The 15,915-nt window shown below is 45.7% G+C and overlaps 1 protein-coding gene across 2 annotated transcripts in view; it reads left to right on the top strand.

The window, feature by feature from the left end:
- Nucleotides 1-3,339: 3,339 nt before the first annotated feature.
- The window catches only part of KIF2C (kinesin family member 2C), a 1,469,089-nt gene continuing 1,456,513 nt past the window's right edge, over nucleotides 3,340-15,915 (top strand). The window contains exon 1 of one of the 2 annotated variants that reach the window (XM_078671750.1): nucleotides 3,340-3,637. In XM_078671750.1, the coding sequence (XP_078527876.1) occupies nucleotides 3,577-3,637 (61 nt within the window). In that variant the 5' untranslated portion in view covers nucleotides 3,340-3,576. The remainder of the gene's footprint in view (nucleotides 3,638-15,915) is intronic. The other variant, XM_078671748.1, reaches the window with a different exon arrangement.

The raw sequence follows: 15,915 nt of genomic DNA, 5'->3' as shown, positions 1-15,915 counted from the left end.
CTTGATAACAACTCCTAATCAGTGGGCCAGCACAAGTAACTCGTCTCCTTTGTAATGAAGTGATGGAGTCATTAAGTATAAATAAACAGAGTTTATTTTAGTGCCAATTACAGGGCCCACTGGTGAGGAGAGGAGAAATACGTCCACCCATCACCAGATCCAACCACTTCACCTGCTGCATTCTACATGACATTGCAAGATGATTTAGCAATCATTCTGTTAGATTTAGGGGTCTCTAGTTGGCACAGGTAGGTACTTCTGACAAATAGGGACCCTTGCCTCTAGTCAGGGTAAGGGGGTACACTCCTAAAATAACCCCTGCTCACCCCCTTGGTAGCCTGGCACGAGCAGACAGGCTTATCTCAGAGGCAGTGTGTAAAGCATGTGTGACTACATACAGTAACCCAGTGACAACACTTCAAATGGACACCACACAAGGTTTATATAAAAAATGAGTATTCTTTATATAGACTTAACACAAGACCATTAAACGACAGAAATCCACAATACTATACATAAAAAAGGTAGTTTTAGCTTAGTTCAGTTCAGTTCTTAAGATGCAACACTTTGCATCAATGTACCTTACGATGCGTTGCGCTTCCACAACAAGTAATGTTGCAGCAATGGAAATGCGGCAAAGTTCTGGTGCAAAGAAATAAAGATTTGAAGATCTTCCAGATGCGGCACGCTTCTTCGATGATGCGAGAAGTCTTGATTCGATGCGCCAGCTGCAGCGGCGACACCCTTGTTCAGCGATGCGACGGCAACAGCTTCAGCTGCGACACTCTTCTTCGACGTTTGCAAGAGGCTTCCGCACGATGCGACAACTACAGCGGCAACATCCTTGTTCAGAAATGCGACGGCAGTTGCTCCGCCGGTGGCGCGCTTCTCCAGGGATGCGAGGTGCTTCCCTCGATGCTGTGCAAAACGACAGCTACAGCGGTGACACCCTTGTACAGAAATGCGACGGCAGCAGCAGCGACGGCGACACGCTTCTTCCTCGTTGTGAGACACTTTTCTCGATGTGGTGCAATACGACAGCTACAGCGGCGACACCCTTGTGCAGAGATGCGACGGCAGCAGCAGCGACGGCGACACGCTTCCTCTTCGTTGCGAGACCCTTCTCTCAATGCGGTGCAATATGACAGCTCCAGCGACGACACCCTTGTTCAGAGTTGCTACGGCAGCAGCTGCGACGGCGACATGCTTCCTCTTCATATCAAGACACTTCTCTCGATGCGGTGTAATACGTCAGCTACAGCGGCGACACCCTCCTTCGGAGTTGCAACGGCAGCGGCTGCGACAGCGGCATGCTTCTTCCTCTTGCATCGTGTTTCCAGCTCCTTGCGACATGCAGTCCCTCAGAAGGCCCCAAAACAGCAGCAGGCACTTCCCAAGAACGGAGCTGGGGTTTGAAGTATGTTGTCCCTGAGACTTCAGCAGGAGGCAAGCTCTGTTCCAAGCCCTTGGAGATCCTTCACAAGTTGAAAATAAAGCACACAGAGTTTTTTTCCCTTTCTTTGGCATTCAGGCAACCACTTCAGGCCAATCCCCCAAGCAGCACGTCAGCTTAGGGATAGTCTCTCCTCAGTTTCTTCAGGTTCCTCTTCTCAGCAAAGGTTTCTTCTTGCAGTCCAAAAGTGATCTAATTTCTTGGGATCAGGGTCCCAATATTTATACCCCAAAACCCTTTGTCCTTTGAGGGCAGAGGGACCTTTTGCCAGTCCAAACAAGTTCTGCAGCACTCTCTTTACATGACTCCTTCTTTCCTTTCACAGTGCAGGGCAGAAACATCCATCCCACAGAAGGTGGAGCCAGCATTGTGGTGGGAAAGCACAGCCCTGGAGCACTTTGTTGACATGATTCCTTCTCTCCTTTCACAGTGCAGGGCAGAGACATCAGACGGACCACAGGGGGTGGAGCCAGCACTGTGGGGGGCAGGTACAATCCTATTCAGGTCCCAGGTGCAACTCCTCCCACCCATCTAGATGCAGATCTCTCTATTCACCACTGGTCTGACTCATTCTGTCTCCTGGAATCCCCCAGCCCTGTCACTCAAGCTCCAGACAAGGAATACGCAACCTAGCAGAGGCATGCTTTGGATAGTTAGACAACAAAATATGTACTTTCTAAAAGTGGTATTTTCAAACACAGAATGTTAAAACCAACTTCACTAAAAGATGTATTTTATCATTCTGAGTTCAGGCATACTAAACTCGAATTTCTACCATGTTCCCTGAGTCAGTTAGGATTATAAAAATGTAATAATCTAACTGCCCATTCTGGCTTATGGAGAACAGGTAGCCTTGCAATAGTGAAAAATGAAAATGGCTGTAATTCACTATTAGGACATGCCACACACACCAGGGCATGTCCTACCTTATACTTACAATGCACCTTGCCCTTGGGCCTACCATAGGGGTGTCTGATATAAAGAAAAGGGAAGGTTTAGGGATCCATACACCAATTTATAATAGGGAGAGTGTTACATTTTATATGTTTAGATTCAACATTCATTTTATCTTCTTTGTGTGATCGCATACATTCTAATTAGAACTTGGATCGTTCTGTGTTTCTAAACTGGAGAGCACGGAGCGAGTGGAGCAGTTAAGACAGCAGCTCGTTGATGTCTGTTGTCTCAGGGGTTGTACGACAATAAAACTATTTAAGAAGAACTTTTGGAGAAGCGTTATCTTTGTAAAAGAGAGCATATGCACTTTACCACTGATCAGAAGTGATAAAGTGCCCAGAGTTATAAAATAGCCAACAACAGGACAGAAAAAATATAGGAAAAAGGCCAAAAGTTCAGGGATGACCCTGCAAAAAGGGCCAAGTCCAACACAATCTATTGCTATAATGACATAATCTGTGCATAACAATAGCAAGATCAAGCAACCAATACCCATACCACAATGCCTTTTATAAATTTGTAAAAAAAAAGTAAAATCTGTCAGGAAAACTAGTAATTAAGAATTAACAGTAAACATTGTCAATTATATTTGTACTTGAAAAAACAATTATAATACAAGTACTACCGAAACTGCAGCAGGAAAGAAAATATGTATTAAAACATTGTTTGGTAGTCGCTGCAATTGTTAATCTGCAGCTACCACCAACCAAATATGAGTATTTTGATAAAATTATCGTTCATTTGGGCTGTCAAAAGACTGGCATTAACACAAACACCTGATGACCGCTAAACTGACTTTAATGACGCGGAAGTACGGGAATACTCTTATGAGCAAATAAGGCGCAAAATAAACCTCAAACTACACTTCCCAGCAGGCCGTGCGGCTAGTCTACGTACTGGCGCTTCAACGTGAAGCGCCGTGCTGACGCAAATGACCGGCGTGCGAAGTTTTAAAACTTTCGATGTGCAGAGGCGCGCGGAGTTTGAACGCTAGGCCGTTATCTGTCACTGTGTTCGTGGGTGTTTGCGCTGGTGCCACCAGAGCGTCGTACGCCTGCCGGTCTCCGTTTTCACTGTAGGGAAGCAGCGCGTGTGCACCGCCGAGACCGACGTGCTCTCCGCATTGTGACATTAGACGTCAGACGGGCGCAACGACCGCAGCAACTATGGACATCATAATAAGCAGGTTGTTCCCTGGCCAGGTCATCAAGATCCAGCGCAGTAACGGTACGTGCCCCCCAACCGTAGGACCTGATCTGCCTACCAGGTGCCTGTACCACACAGTTCTATCCAATTTTGCTTTTCCAGCACACTCATGTTTTTATACCCAAAGTGCAATAACCCCACCTCTAGCAAAATGCCTCTCACTCAAACGTGTACACTGTTAAACAGTACTTTCATTGCAAGTCTAGAAGTGCTGGTTCCTCTGACATAGAGTACTAGTCATCTACTCGGTACCTGAAGGTGACTGTCCATTTAAAGCATTGCGACGAACCAATCACGAGCTGTAGGCGTTTGAATGGTTCTCTTAAACTTGGGGAAGGAGGTGGCCAGATTTTGAGAAGTAAAAATTGGGACAAGCTAGACATAGAAGTAGGACGGAAGACTACAATGATCGAGGTGTATATATCATTCTGGCCTGTTCGGTTTTGGTGAGATGTATATCTTTTTCTTTCAGGCAACGCAGAGGGTTAGGTGTAAACATGGCCTTGTAAATGTGTGCCTATGCAGAGGCGCTTATTTTCAAGGCTACGTTTAAATAATTTCAGACTTTAGAAGCCCCAGGTATACTTTTCAATTCCCATTTTGCAGGTTGAGTTGATATTTGTCCTAAAAACCGGTACATGTATTCAAGATTAGGAAAAACGTCGGTACGGTCCTCTGAAAACGCATAGTTTCTGGGGAAATCTTGGATGCCTGTTTAACCTAAATTAGGGAGCTCTTTATCCTCCAAGTATGCTACCATAAAGATTAAGAATGTCTGACTGCCTCCTGGTAGCTCTCCAGCTCTATTTTATTGTTGCTCAAAATAATACGGATTTATGAATGTTCATATGCTTATCTTGTTACACACCCCTAAGCAATATATAATACTTTCAACGAAAGCAAATATTTCAACCTTAATTAGACTAACCAAGCTACTTATTTTTTAGGTTTATTTATTTATTTATTTATAATTACACTTGGTTAAGCGCACAGCTACCCGAAGGTTTCCCGGCGCTATAGTAGACACAATGTAGACAAGGTGAAGGGAGCATTAGATCAACCTCTTACATATCAAATAGCCAGGTCTTGATACCCTTACGAAAGGTCAGAAAACACATTTCCGAACGTAGGGATAGAGGTAAGGAGTTCCAAAGAGAGGGGGCTAGCAGGGAGAAAGACCGACCTCCCATTTTAGCTCTCTTGATACGTGGTACCTTCACTTTATTTTGGGTAGAGGACCTAAGTGCACGAGGGGGAACATAGCGCTGCACTAAAACAGATAGTGTGGAGCTATTCCAGTCAGGATTTTGTGCATAAGGCACAAAGCCTTGAATTTAATCCTATTCTCAATGCGCAGCCAATGCAGTTTACGCATATGAGACGAGGTTGAAGTTCTAGCAGGAAGGTTACAAATAAGGCGAACAGCCATATTTTGTACCACCTGGTATTTCCTAGTTACCTCCTTACTGGCACCCAAGAGTAAGATGTTCCCGTAGTCCAGGCGTGAGATGACAAGAGCCTGGACTACCGTCCTCAGGGTGTCAGCAGGCAGCATCCACGTGATTTTCCTCAGCCACCTGAGGATGGTGGTACAGGTGGCGGAGACTTTCACGACGTGCTGCTTAAAAGATAACTGATTGTCGAGGAGAACCCCAAGATTACGAGCATTCGTAGTTGGAATAGGGAGAGGACCCATCTCCATAGGCCAATGTTGTGGGCCCCATAGCGAGATGTCTTGGCCAAACAGAAGCAGTTCAGTTTTATCCCCATTTAATTTTAATTTGTGATCATGCATCCATGCAGATATATGTCGAAGTCCATTTTGAAGGGAGAGAAGTTCCCTTCAGGCAGTAATCAAATGAGCTTTAAAAGAAACATGCACAACTTTTTGTTAACTAAGGCAAATATCAACCAAAAGTTGTGCACTTTTCTTTCAAAGCTCCTTTGATTGCTCCCTGAAGTAGGAAACTTGATTTACAAAAGCTAGCAAATAAATGACTTTGTTAGCCTAACTGAAAAGCAAAAAGGCGTTAATTGTTCACTTTCTTTTGATGAATATTTCTCTTCTTTTGCTAACATGAACCTGATCACCAACATAATTTCCCACCTACTCTATATGTATATACCAGGGCCAAAGATTTGCTCATAACTTCTGGCAGTCACTTTCAAAGGTCGGTGGTAGTCTTGATTCCACCTATAATCTATTAAGACACTCACTGGCTCTTTATTTTAGTCTTGCAAGTTTGATTAATTCCCTGCTTTTTCTTTGTCACTGTTCCTCTCCTCCCCCACCACCCCCCTTTGTGTTTTTTCTGTTTCTCAAAGTCTGAGGTAAAATAAATGCCTGTCCTCAAAAATAAGTGCTGGTGGGCCCCACCTGCAATCACAGGCACAAGTGTATACATAGTTTACTTTAAAGTGACGTTCTAGTTGAATGAAAGTCAGTTTTAATGTAACACTTCAAATAAAAAAAATGCACTGAAATTCATCCATATCTATACCATCTATATCTATACTAATATTATAAAGAGAGAGCCCAAACCTTTGAGGCGGGTAATCTCAGGAACCACAGCACCAATCGCAACACCCAATACAGCATTGGAAAGGACAGTTGCAGCAGATGGACATAGGCTATACAGCTCCCCACCATATACATTAGAAGGGAAAATAAACCTTAGGGGCAAAGTAGTCCCTTGTGGGTGTTCTGCCCGGGGTGTTGTGCTGGGGGCGTGTGCATACAGCGATGGGCGCGGCATTCCGACATTAAAACGACATTCATAAAAATGAAGCCTTCACACTACTTCCTGGTGGGTGTGTGCGTTTTGCCGGGGGCGTGGCCATACAGCGATGGGCAAGGCATTTGCGCTGCATTCGTGGAAAAACAAAGCCTTCACACTACCTTGTGGGCGTGTGCGTTCTGCCGGGGGCATGGGCATACAGTGATGGGCAAGGCATTCGCGTGGCAATCGTGGAAAATGGGCCGGAAATCCTGGATGCGTTCTGGAGCTGCCACACACCACAACATATTACTAGGGTGCTCAGGCGGGGACTGAGGTGAGTCAGCGTACCAGCGGTGCTCAGGCGGGGGCTGAGGAGAGTCAGTGTACCAGCGGGGATAAAAAAAAAACAGGCTGCTCTTTCACACAAGCGCAGCGTCGCGTGCACGCTGTCACGCACTGAATTCTCAAGAGGCTGAGGAGAGTCAGCGTAACAGCGGGGATACCCGGACAATGCCGGGACGGGCTGCTAGTCCGTTATAGTTAATTGAAGTAACTAGAACTCTAGCCCCTGCAATACCCAGTGTTGCCATCCGTGTAATTTCAGATGTCATAAGTGATATCAATGATGATCAGGGTACCCTCCCAGCCTTACACTTTCATTTTCAGGGCACGGGATCGGAGTCCCCTTGTCCTGCTTTTGGTGGCCACAAATTACTTTTGCGACAAGGTAATCATTTTTGGAGTTCTTGAGATCTTGCTGGACTCTTTAAAAAGCCCTGTGGAATATGCACGGGAAATTGTGTTTTGGAACTTTTTTTTTTCCACAAACCCACACCCCGGCACACTCAAACGTTGTAGCTGAGGTGTAATTTTTTTTCGTTTTGGTACACTTTTGTGAATTTGTCTAATGGTGCCAAGGTTATCAGCAAACCAAAACATCACTTTCTTGTGATAATAAGGTCCGAACTATACCTACAGTGGCGACTGCCGCTATGTAATGTATACATATAAATACACTCCACTCCTATAAGTCTACCTGTCCTTTTGAAATGAATAGACCGCCAAACCTAAAGTTCGATCATCCCTAATTTACTAGATATGTATATTACCGCACTCAAAGGTACCATAACTGCAAAGAATGCATTATTGGAGAAACTACATCATCTAAACTAACTGTACTCAAAATCTCTAATTATATATCTAGATCCTGGAATGTCCTCCAAAAAGCATACCTAAACATGGGGTGCATCACGTTCAATCCCCTTTTGGCTATGAAGCAGTACTGCTGCCAAGATAAATCTGACTTCTTTTTGACCATCCCCTCCCAATCTGCCCAAAGAGTACAATATAGAACCATCCACTTCTCCCAGAACAAATTGCCACCGCACCTTTGATGCAGGCTCACTACTATTTCTCTGGGCTTAATGTAGCTTTTGCAGAGTTGGTACTTTATTCTGGCCCATCCCTTTTTCCTCGAATGATCAAAAAAAGGTGCTTAAATGCCATTTCATCCAATGCTTTTTTAGGTCTCGCCTAGGCACTGCTTGCTTTGTCTCTTCAAGACCTGCTGTATTCAGGTATGGACATGAAGCCCCGCCCACTCTCTGCACGTTTTTCTTTGTTTTGTAAATGTTGGCTTCCGATATGTTAGAAGGCTAATTAGTCCCGCCTTAGTACCTCCCTTTTTTTCTGTTACATCCCATGAAGACTGGCCCTCTTACATGTGTCCTTACTCTGGACCTTTCATTAGCACTTCGGAGAACCATTTACTTAATGTACACGACACTCGCTGGACTCAAGCTTCAGCAATGGCGGCCGCTTCCTGCCTAACAGACTTGGCATTTGCATTTTTTGGTTTCCTACTCATCAGATGCGTTCCAAGACCATCTGTTCATGCTCTTCCCCCTCCTGTTATGTTTACTTTGTGGTTGGCTTGTTTTTCTTTGAACTGCTCTGTAACAATTCTATGCACCAGTTGTTTCAGATTAGCCACTTTTTCAATTTATTTGTTAGGAGTTTAATTTTATTTATTTGGATTATGTTTTTTATTTATTTGGATTGTTTTTTGTAGAGCGTACGTCGATACTTTAACCCAGTTCCCCAGGCACAAGGTCAGCAGCTCTGTAAGCTATGCCATTTCATTAGCTTCACAAGCAAACTTGATTTTGTACTTATCAGGAGCCCGGAAGCTCACAAGATCCAGTGTGTTCGTAAGCCAAACTATTGTCTTAAGCAGGCTGGGGCTGCTGCCCACTGCAGTATCTGGTTTCTGCCTCACTGTGTTACAGGAGGGGCAGCGGCCAGCTTTCCTCGCCGGTTGGATTTTAAACAGCAGCTTATGGTTGTAGGAAGGTAGATCCCTGACTATGGTTGCCCCCAACTTTTTGCCTGGTGTTTTGCTGGTTTTCTGACTTAGTTGACCTGGGGCCCTGCTATTCAGGACCCCAGGCCTACTGCTCTCTCTGTAAAATGGATTCCATGTACCTTAGGTACATATCTAATTGGATACTGAGTCACCTTATCAGTCCCTGTACAGTGTACCTTAGGTGCCCAGGGCATAGGTGTACCCAGGGCCTACCAGGGGCTGCAGCATGTATTATGCCACCCCTGGCTGGCCATCCAAATCTGACACAACTGGCTGCACGACAGCTGGGGCAAGGTGGTGTAATCACCCTTTGCTTTAGATATAGTATACCTATATCTAACCCTAAAATGGACACATGTATTCCTATCAGTCACTCCTATGGCAGGCCTTATCAATCCTGAAGGCAGAGTGCTTGGAATAATGTGAGATGGTGCTCTGGCATGAGCTGAGCCCGTTTGCAGCTTGCGGAACCAAGTCCTAATAGCTGTTCCATGATAACGCATACCATATACTCTTAAGTGCATTATAATCCTCGCGGTTATATGCCAACTCTGGTATCGCTTTATCAAAACATGTCGAGTAAGGTGTCATACGAATTGGAATACTAACCCCTCGCCAATTCTGGCGACGGGGTTAGCATTCCACCCTTCTAGAGGGACACGACATGTAAGTAGCTGTAACCCCGGTTAAAGTTAACTCAAGCCTCAGCTCCACAAAATGGATGCTGCCACCAAGACACAAGTCTACCCTCCTGCTGCTGGGAGTCCTTCCAGCAACGGAGGCCTGGACAAAGGGTTTCCTGTCAGGGGCGATGCCAGCACCATCCCAGACAGGGTTTTGTGTATCCCAGGTAGGCAGGGCTTTAGAGGAAGGTGACTGCAAGTGGCACCCCGGTGCTCACTGTGCATAGGCCGGCTTGAACCAGTTCCAGGGGCACTCCAGCCCTGATCTGGGAAAAAGCCCGCCAAAGGAGAGGGGTGTAACCACCCCCCTCCTAGTCCCACCCATAGGGCAGGACTTAGTCGCGTGCCTGCCCCCTTTCCCAGGATAAAGGTAGGAGCAGGCCCCCTTCCAAATCAGATCATCTTTGAATCCTGAACCGACTTTCCACGAAAGGAACTAAAGACTCTTCTCAAGATTTCTCCCTTGTGACTGAGTAGTCACCCTGCAGCAGCAGGCACCATCCAAGCATCACGGTCTGCCTCCAGTCTCTCCTCCGGATCAAGACTGACCAGCTCGACGAGAACCGGCTTCCCTGGCACCTCTGACCTCTACCTGCATCATCAGCCCAGCTGAGATTCGTGGGTGTGACGAGACCTCGAGGGACCGGCCATCTTCAAGACTGCACAACGCTTGTCCAGCACGACCACCGAGTGACCCTCGCCTAAGTGCTTTGGAGGTCCGAGAAGCCCCAACCCTGAGCAGCTCCAGCACCGAAGTCCAGCCCCCTTGCATCCACGAGATCTGCGTGGGGCCCTTCTGCTCTTTGCTGCTCACCGCGTTGTCCAGGTCACTTGCCCGCTGGCTAGTGGCCCTTTTGATGACGAACCACGACGACAACACCGCTGGTCTGGTTGCTCCAGACTGGCCCTTGCTCCCCTCCAACAGAGGAGCTCCCTGGACCCTCCTGGTCCACTCCAGACGCCATTTTAAGTCCACCGTGTGGGCTTGCATTTGCCAAGAGTTGTTGCCCCAATCCTGGGTCCAGCGACGTCGACAGCAGATACCACCGTGGGACAGCTCGCCCCTCCATCCTGGTCGCCGACAACGCCTCCTGGTCCGAGAGACTGCAGAGCCCAGCGTCGCCCACTCACCTGGTCGAGGTGACTTCGTCCGGTGCCATCCTGGTGCCCACCTAATCACTGGCTAGTGATTCAGAACTTGGTCCCCTCTGCTTACAGGTACCCATCTTCATCGATCCAGGCTTGGATCACCACGAACTTCTTCACTGGTCGCCTGCCAGCAACTTTCTTTTGGCTCCATAGACTGCAACGAGGATCTCCGACGTCTTTTCAGCCCTATGCAGCCGCAGCCCCTGGGCTAGGTAACCTGAGCATTTCGGTGCTCCAGCATAGTTTAACTATCTAAGTGTCAGGATCCTTTGTCGTTTCAGCTCTACCTAGTCGGGTTCGCCCGAGAACGCTAACTTCGCTTTTACTAGCCTCCATAGACTTTTTTCCGCCTTACGCGTGAGAGTTCCCACTCTGCACACGACGTCCCTAGGCCTCCTGCTTGTAATCTAAAGGTTCAGTAGTCCAGTCCTAGCGATCCGAAAGCCTATGAGAATAGTTACTTACCTGCTAGTAATTCGCATTCCACTTTTATAGTATATGGTTTTTCGTGCCCCTCGGGCATTTGTGTAAATTGTGCGACTTTAAGTATTTCTTTAAGAGTTTTGTTGTGTGCTTAGCTCCCTGTCTCATGAAGAGCCAGGGTAGTCTTGTTATAAATAAATATACTTTATTTTTCATAACCACTTGTGTGGTGTCCTTTCACTTGGTGTTCAAGGGGTAAATGTGATGGTAAAACAGCTGGCTTAACACGCCCTCTAGAGTTTAGCCTAAAGACTGCACGTGTCCATGCTACTAGGATAGCTGGTCTATCAGGTTGACTTACAACCAAACACCAATAAGGGTTGTTTGGACTGATACAAAGTGTTCACTAGAATAGTGAACATTATATATTAGGCCAACTTCTCACAATGGTTTGCTTTGGTTTTTTTTGTCCACCCTAGAGATCTTCACTTAAGTGGCAGGTTGGCAGCTGGCTGTGTCAACGTCTTTTGATAACCGTGTCAGATAGCAGGATTGCTAGGGCTGCCTCGTCTGGCTGCATATCCCCTGCTGTGTAGCAGACTTGTTTCTCCTCGCTCACCCTACTAAAGTGGTATTTTAGTCTAAAATAAAGTGTGTGCATGTTTAAAATACATGCCGCTATCAAGCAGAACTGCGTTTTTCTTTTATCTGCTCTGCTTCATTGCGTTATGTATTTGAAATGGGCACACTTTTGTTGGCATATTTTAAATGCCCACACTTTTTATTTAGTTTAGTTTACGACGATTCTAATCAGTCTAAGATGACGCTATCCGCATTTGACTTTTCGCTTGGGTTAGTCCCATTTCTATTGCCACACGATTCTACTGTTTAAACCACATCATGGCGATCTTGCGGCGGTCAAAAGTATTGTTAATGGGGGGCCGAGGGAATCCAGGGAAGGGATCTTGGGTAATCCCCGATCACAGCCAGTAGATAACGTAAGGGCAGGAAGGGGAGATAATGTGCAAAAACAACCAAAAGAGATGGTCTCCTGATTCGCGCAGAGTACTCCTGGCCTACCAGTATTAGACCTACCCCAGCTTCATCCCCATGTACAGTTGTTTTAACAGGTGTCCCAGCATACACCGGACAAAAAGAGGAACCCACGACACAGCAGATTAATAATGTGGCATATTGGACGTGTAGGAATGTGGGGTTTAATATTGGAGATCATAGGCACATTTTGATGGCAAGGAGGGTATCCTGGATCCACCAGTGGATCCAGGAAAGTGTTTTCAGGGGACTGTATGATTGTGACACTTTGGTTCCCTGAACTAGTGTGGTAGACTCTTTCCCAGAGTAGAGGGCTTTATCCAGTCAAAGTGGATTTGAGTATTAAAACTGCTCCTGCCGTGCTTTTTTTTAACTAGATCCTTGGTCGCTCCCAGCAAGCCTTATGGATATGCAGGTTGACAAGAGGGCGCAACTTGGCGGGCTAATAGTCTCGATTAGTAATACCTTTGCTCCACTTAGGGATCTAAATGACATCGACTGACTAAGTCGGATGGGGGAAGTGGACCGAGCCCGTGATACCCCCGTGACTAACACAGAACTAGGGGGGAGGGAAGCGGAGTTCATCATGGGGACAGTGGAAGACCAAGATACTTGCGACCGTCAGGTTGTAAACGCCCATGCGGTTAGTGTTGTAAGTAAGGCAATTGTTAGTGCAGAAAGGCTAAACGGGAGAGATATAAAAATAGTCTCCTGGAATATAGCAGGCCTATCCACCAAATTTGAGAATGAGCAATGGCGTGTGTGTGTGTGTGTGTGTGTGTGTGTGTGTGTGTTCAACGCTGAATCCTGACCGCCAAACGTGATGGAAACAGGCGCGGACCTCGTTGTCAATCCAAAAAGTGTTTAGTTAAATCGTAAACACGAACAAAAGCCACATTACAAAAGTCAATGCCAGCAATCCATTTTAATTGCAGTTAAAGTGCAAGAGTGAGTGCCCTCCCTGACGCGTTTCGCTCCGCGAGCGGAGCTTGATCACATGACGCGTCAGGAGTAGGACGTGCATTAAATTGAAATTAAAAGCCCAAGCGCCTAAAGAAACAGGACGCAAGGGTATCCAAAAAGCAGATAGGCATACAATTCATCATTGAAATAATCTTATCACTCAAAATGTGTTTACATAAATGGAAACATGGGAGTACAAAATAAAAGCATAGTGCTCAAAAAATCATGTCAGAAATTGGTACACATCAGTATAGCAAATGATCAAACAGAATCAAAACCAATTGTGATTTCAGCTCGTCTACCTAAGGACTTGAACAATAAAGAAAAAAAAGGAAAGTGTGTACTGCAACTGAAACCTCAGGGATGACAGAAGATCATTATGTTGGAACAATTAATTGCAAGTTCATTCATAACATTCTATTTATCCTCAGTCACAAAGGTGTTTATCTTCTTACTGGACCAATTTGATGACAATCCCTTGTTATGAATACCATGTCAATTGAGTGATGATAAGAAGTGCCTATGTGCTAAAGTGCAAATGCTTAAAATTCATTGCGTGATACAATGAAATACATAGTACTGGCTGCGGAAGGGCTGATATGAAAACTACAAATATTAACATAGGAAAAACATAATCAAACAAATTCTTTACAACTCATGGAAAACTCTCAAAAAGTGAAAGTTTGCATATTTAATGTAAGGTCAGATAGAAGAATATACATTGCTCATAGAAAATGGTGTAATTCATCAAAAGCATTAAGTCCGTTAGGGGCCCGAGTATCACATAACAAAATGAAAAATGCCTCTTTGGCGCAATAATTTCTCACGATCCCCACCTCTGCCTGGGTTTGCTACCGAACACAACAAAGTATATTTCAAATCTTTTAATTGCTTGTCGTGTACTGCTTTAAAATGGCGAGCCACCGGGTAACTCATATCCGAATTAACAATAGCTCGGATGTGTTGCAGGATGCGCTGATATGCAGGGAGTTTAGTGCTCCCAATATATGACAAAGAACATGTGCAGGTAAGTTGGTATACTACATATTCACTGCGACATGTCAGATGTTCTTTTATGGGGATCAACCTGTCATTGAAAGCCGATGTATAATGGGTTCCATTCACCGCAAAAGTGCAAGCACGACATGAAGTGCATCTGAAAAAACCAGATTTTGTTAACCAATTAGTTTTAGGAGACAATTCCGGTTGGGTTCTATCTAATGCATCTTTCATAGAAGGGGCCCTCCTAAAAGTTATGGCTGGTGATTTAGGTAGAAATGGAGCTAGAATCACGTCAGTTAATACAATGGGCCACTCAGATCGGATGATGTGACTGATCAACCCATGGTATGACGGTAGCCTCAATGAGGATAGACGGGCCATGCGAATGGCAGAGCGCACCTGGAGATCAGCCCCTTCTGCAGTGCACCTAAAAAGTCTAAAGATACAGAGAAACGCCTACTTCAGGAAAATAAAACGCTCAAAAAGAAACTTCTTCAGCCTCCAACTCGCCCAAGCTAAAAACCGTCCAAAAAAACTGTTTGAGTTAGTCAGAACACAATCCAAAGAGCAACCCCAGACACCCAGCTCCATGGGCGATACTCCTTCTTGCGAAGACTTCTCTGCCTTCTTTATCCAAAAAACTGAGAGAATAAGAAGCGATCTCCTCAATGACGCTATCCTGTACTCCAACCCCCGACACACAGCAGTGCCTCAACCAAAGAACAATGCTACTTGGTCAGCCTTTGACACCTACTCCGAAGAAGAAATTGGCAGACTGCTCAACACCTTGAAACCTTCCAATCACCTCTCTGACCCCCTTCCTGCTAACGCTGTAAAAGACTTTTCCCCTTGGCTTCTCCCACTCTGGTCAAAGATTATCAATAGCTCTCTTCAACAAGGATCCATCCCCAACGCCCTCAAAGTAGGGCAAGTCACTCCGCTACTGAAAAAACCAACAGCAGACCCCACTGATCTAAACAATTACCGCCCTATTACAAACATTCCCACTCTCGCTAAACTGTTGGAAAAATGTGTACAACTACAACTGACTAAACACATAGATAAGTTTGATCTCCTAAACGCTCATCAGTCAGGCTTCCGAGCAGGGCACAGTACCGAAACTGCCATGACTCACATAGTGGACGATGCCCTCCAAATCCTAGACCAAAACGATACCTGCCTCCTCATCCTTCTGGATCTCTCCTCAGCATTCGATACAGTTAAACATGAGAACTTACTCGAACTGTTAAACACAAGAATGGGCATATCTGGGACTGTTCTAAAGTGGTTCACCTCATTTCTACACAACCGGACACAAAGATTCAAAAGCAACAACCTGCTGTCCTCTCCGGTACCTGTATCGCTAGGCGTCCCTCAAGGATCCTCCCTCTCCCCAACACTGTTCAACCTAGTTATGGAACCTCTCACTGCGTTGCTACAGGCATCTAATGTGCACTTTCACATGTATGCCGACGACACCCAACTTTATCTCAAAATACAATCTCCCAAGGACATCATGCTTCTGAACACCACGATCAGAAACACCCAATCCTGGCTTGCTGAGAATCACCTCAAACTCAATGCTCTGAAGACCGAGTTCCTCCTGATCTCACCTCCCGCTAAAATATCCACGGCTCAAACATGGCTTAAGCAATTAACGGCTCTAAATGTACAGCCCATCGTAGTAGACTCAGCAAAATCTTTAGGCATAACACTGGACACCAATCTCAACATGCAGCAGCACATCAGCAAGGCAACCAAAGGAGCGAACTTCCAAATCAATACCCTGAGAAAACTTAAACCCTTCCTTCCTGCCAAAGACTTCCAAACTGCAGTACAATCTATAGTCATCCCGCACATAGATTACGGTAGCACCGCCCTCTGCGGGCTCCCCCTAACTACAACGGCACCCCTAAGAGCGTCCCTTAACGCCGCAGCGAG

The sequence above is a fragment of the Lissotriton helveticus genome, chromosome 1_2 (assembly GCF_964261635.1).
Source record: "Lissotriton helveticus chromosome 1_2, aLisHel1.1, whole genome shotgun sequence".
NCBI lineage: Eukaryota > Metazoa > Chordata > Amphibia > Caudata > Salamandridae > Lissotriton > Lissotriton helveticus.
This window is presented reverse-complemented; position numbering and strand designations above follow the sequence as displayed.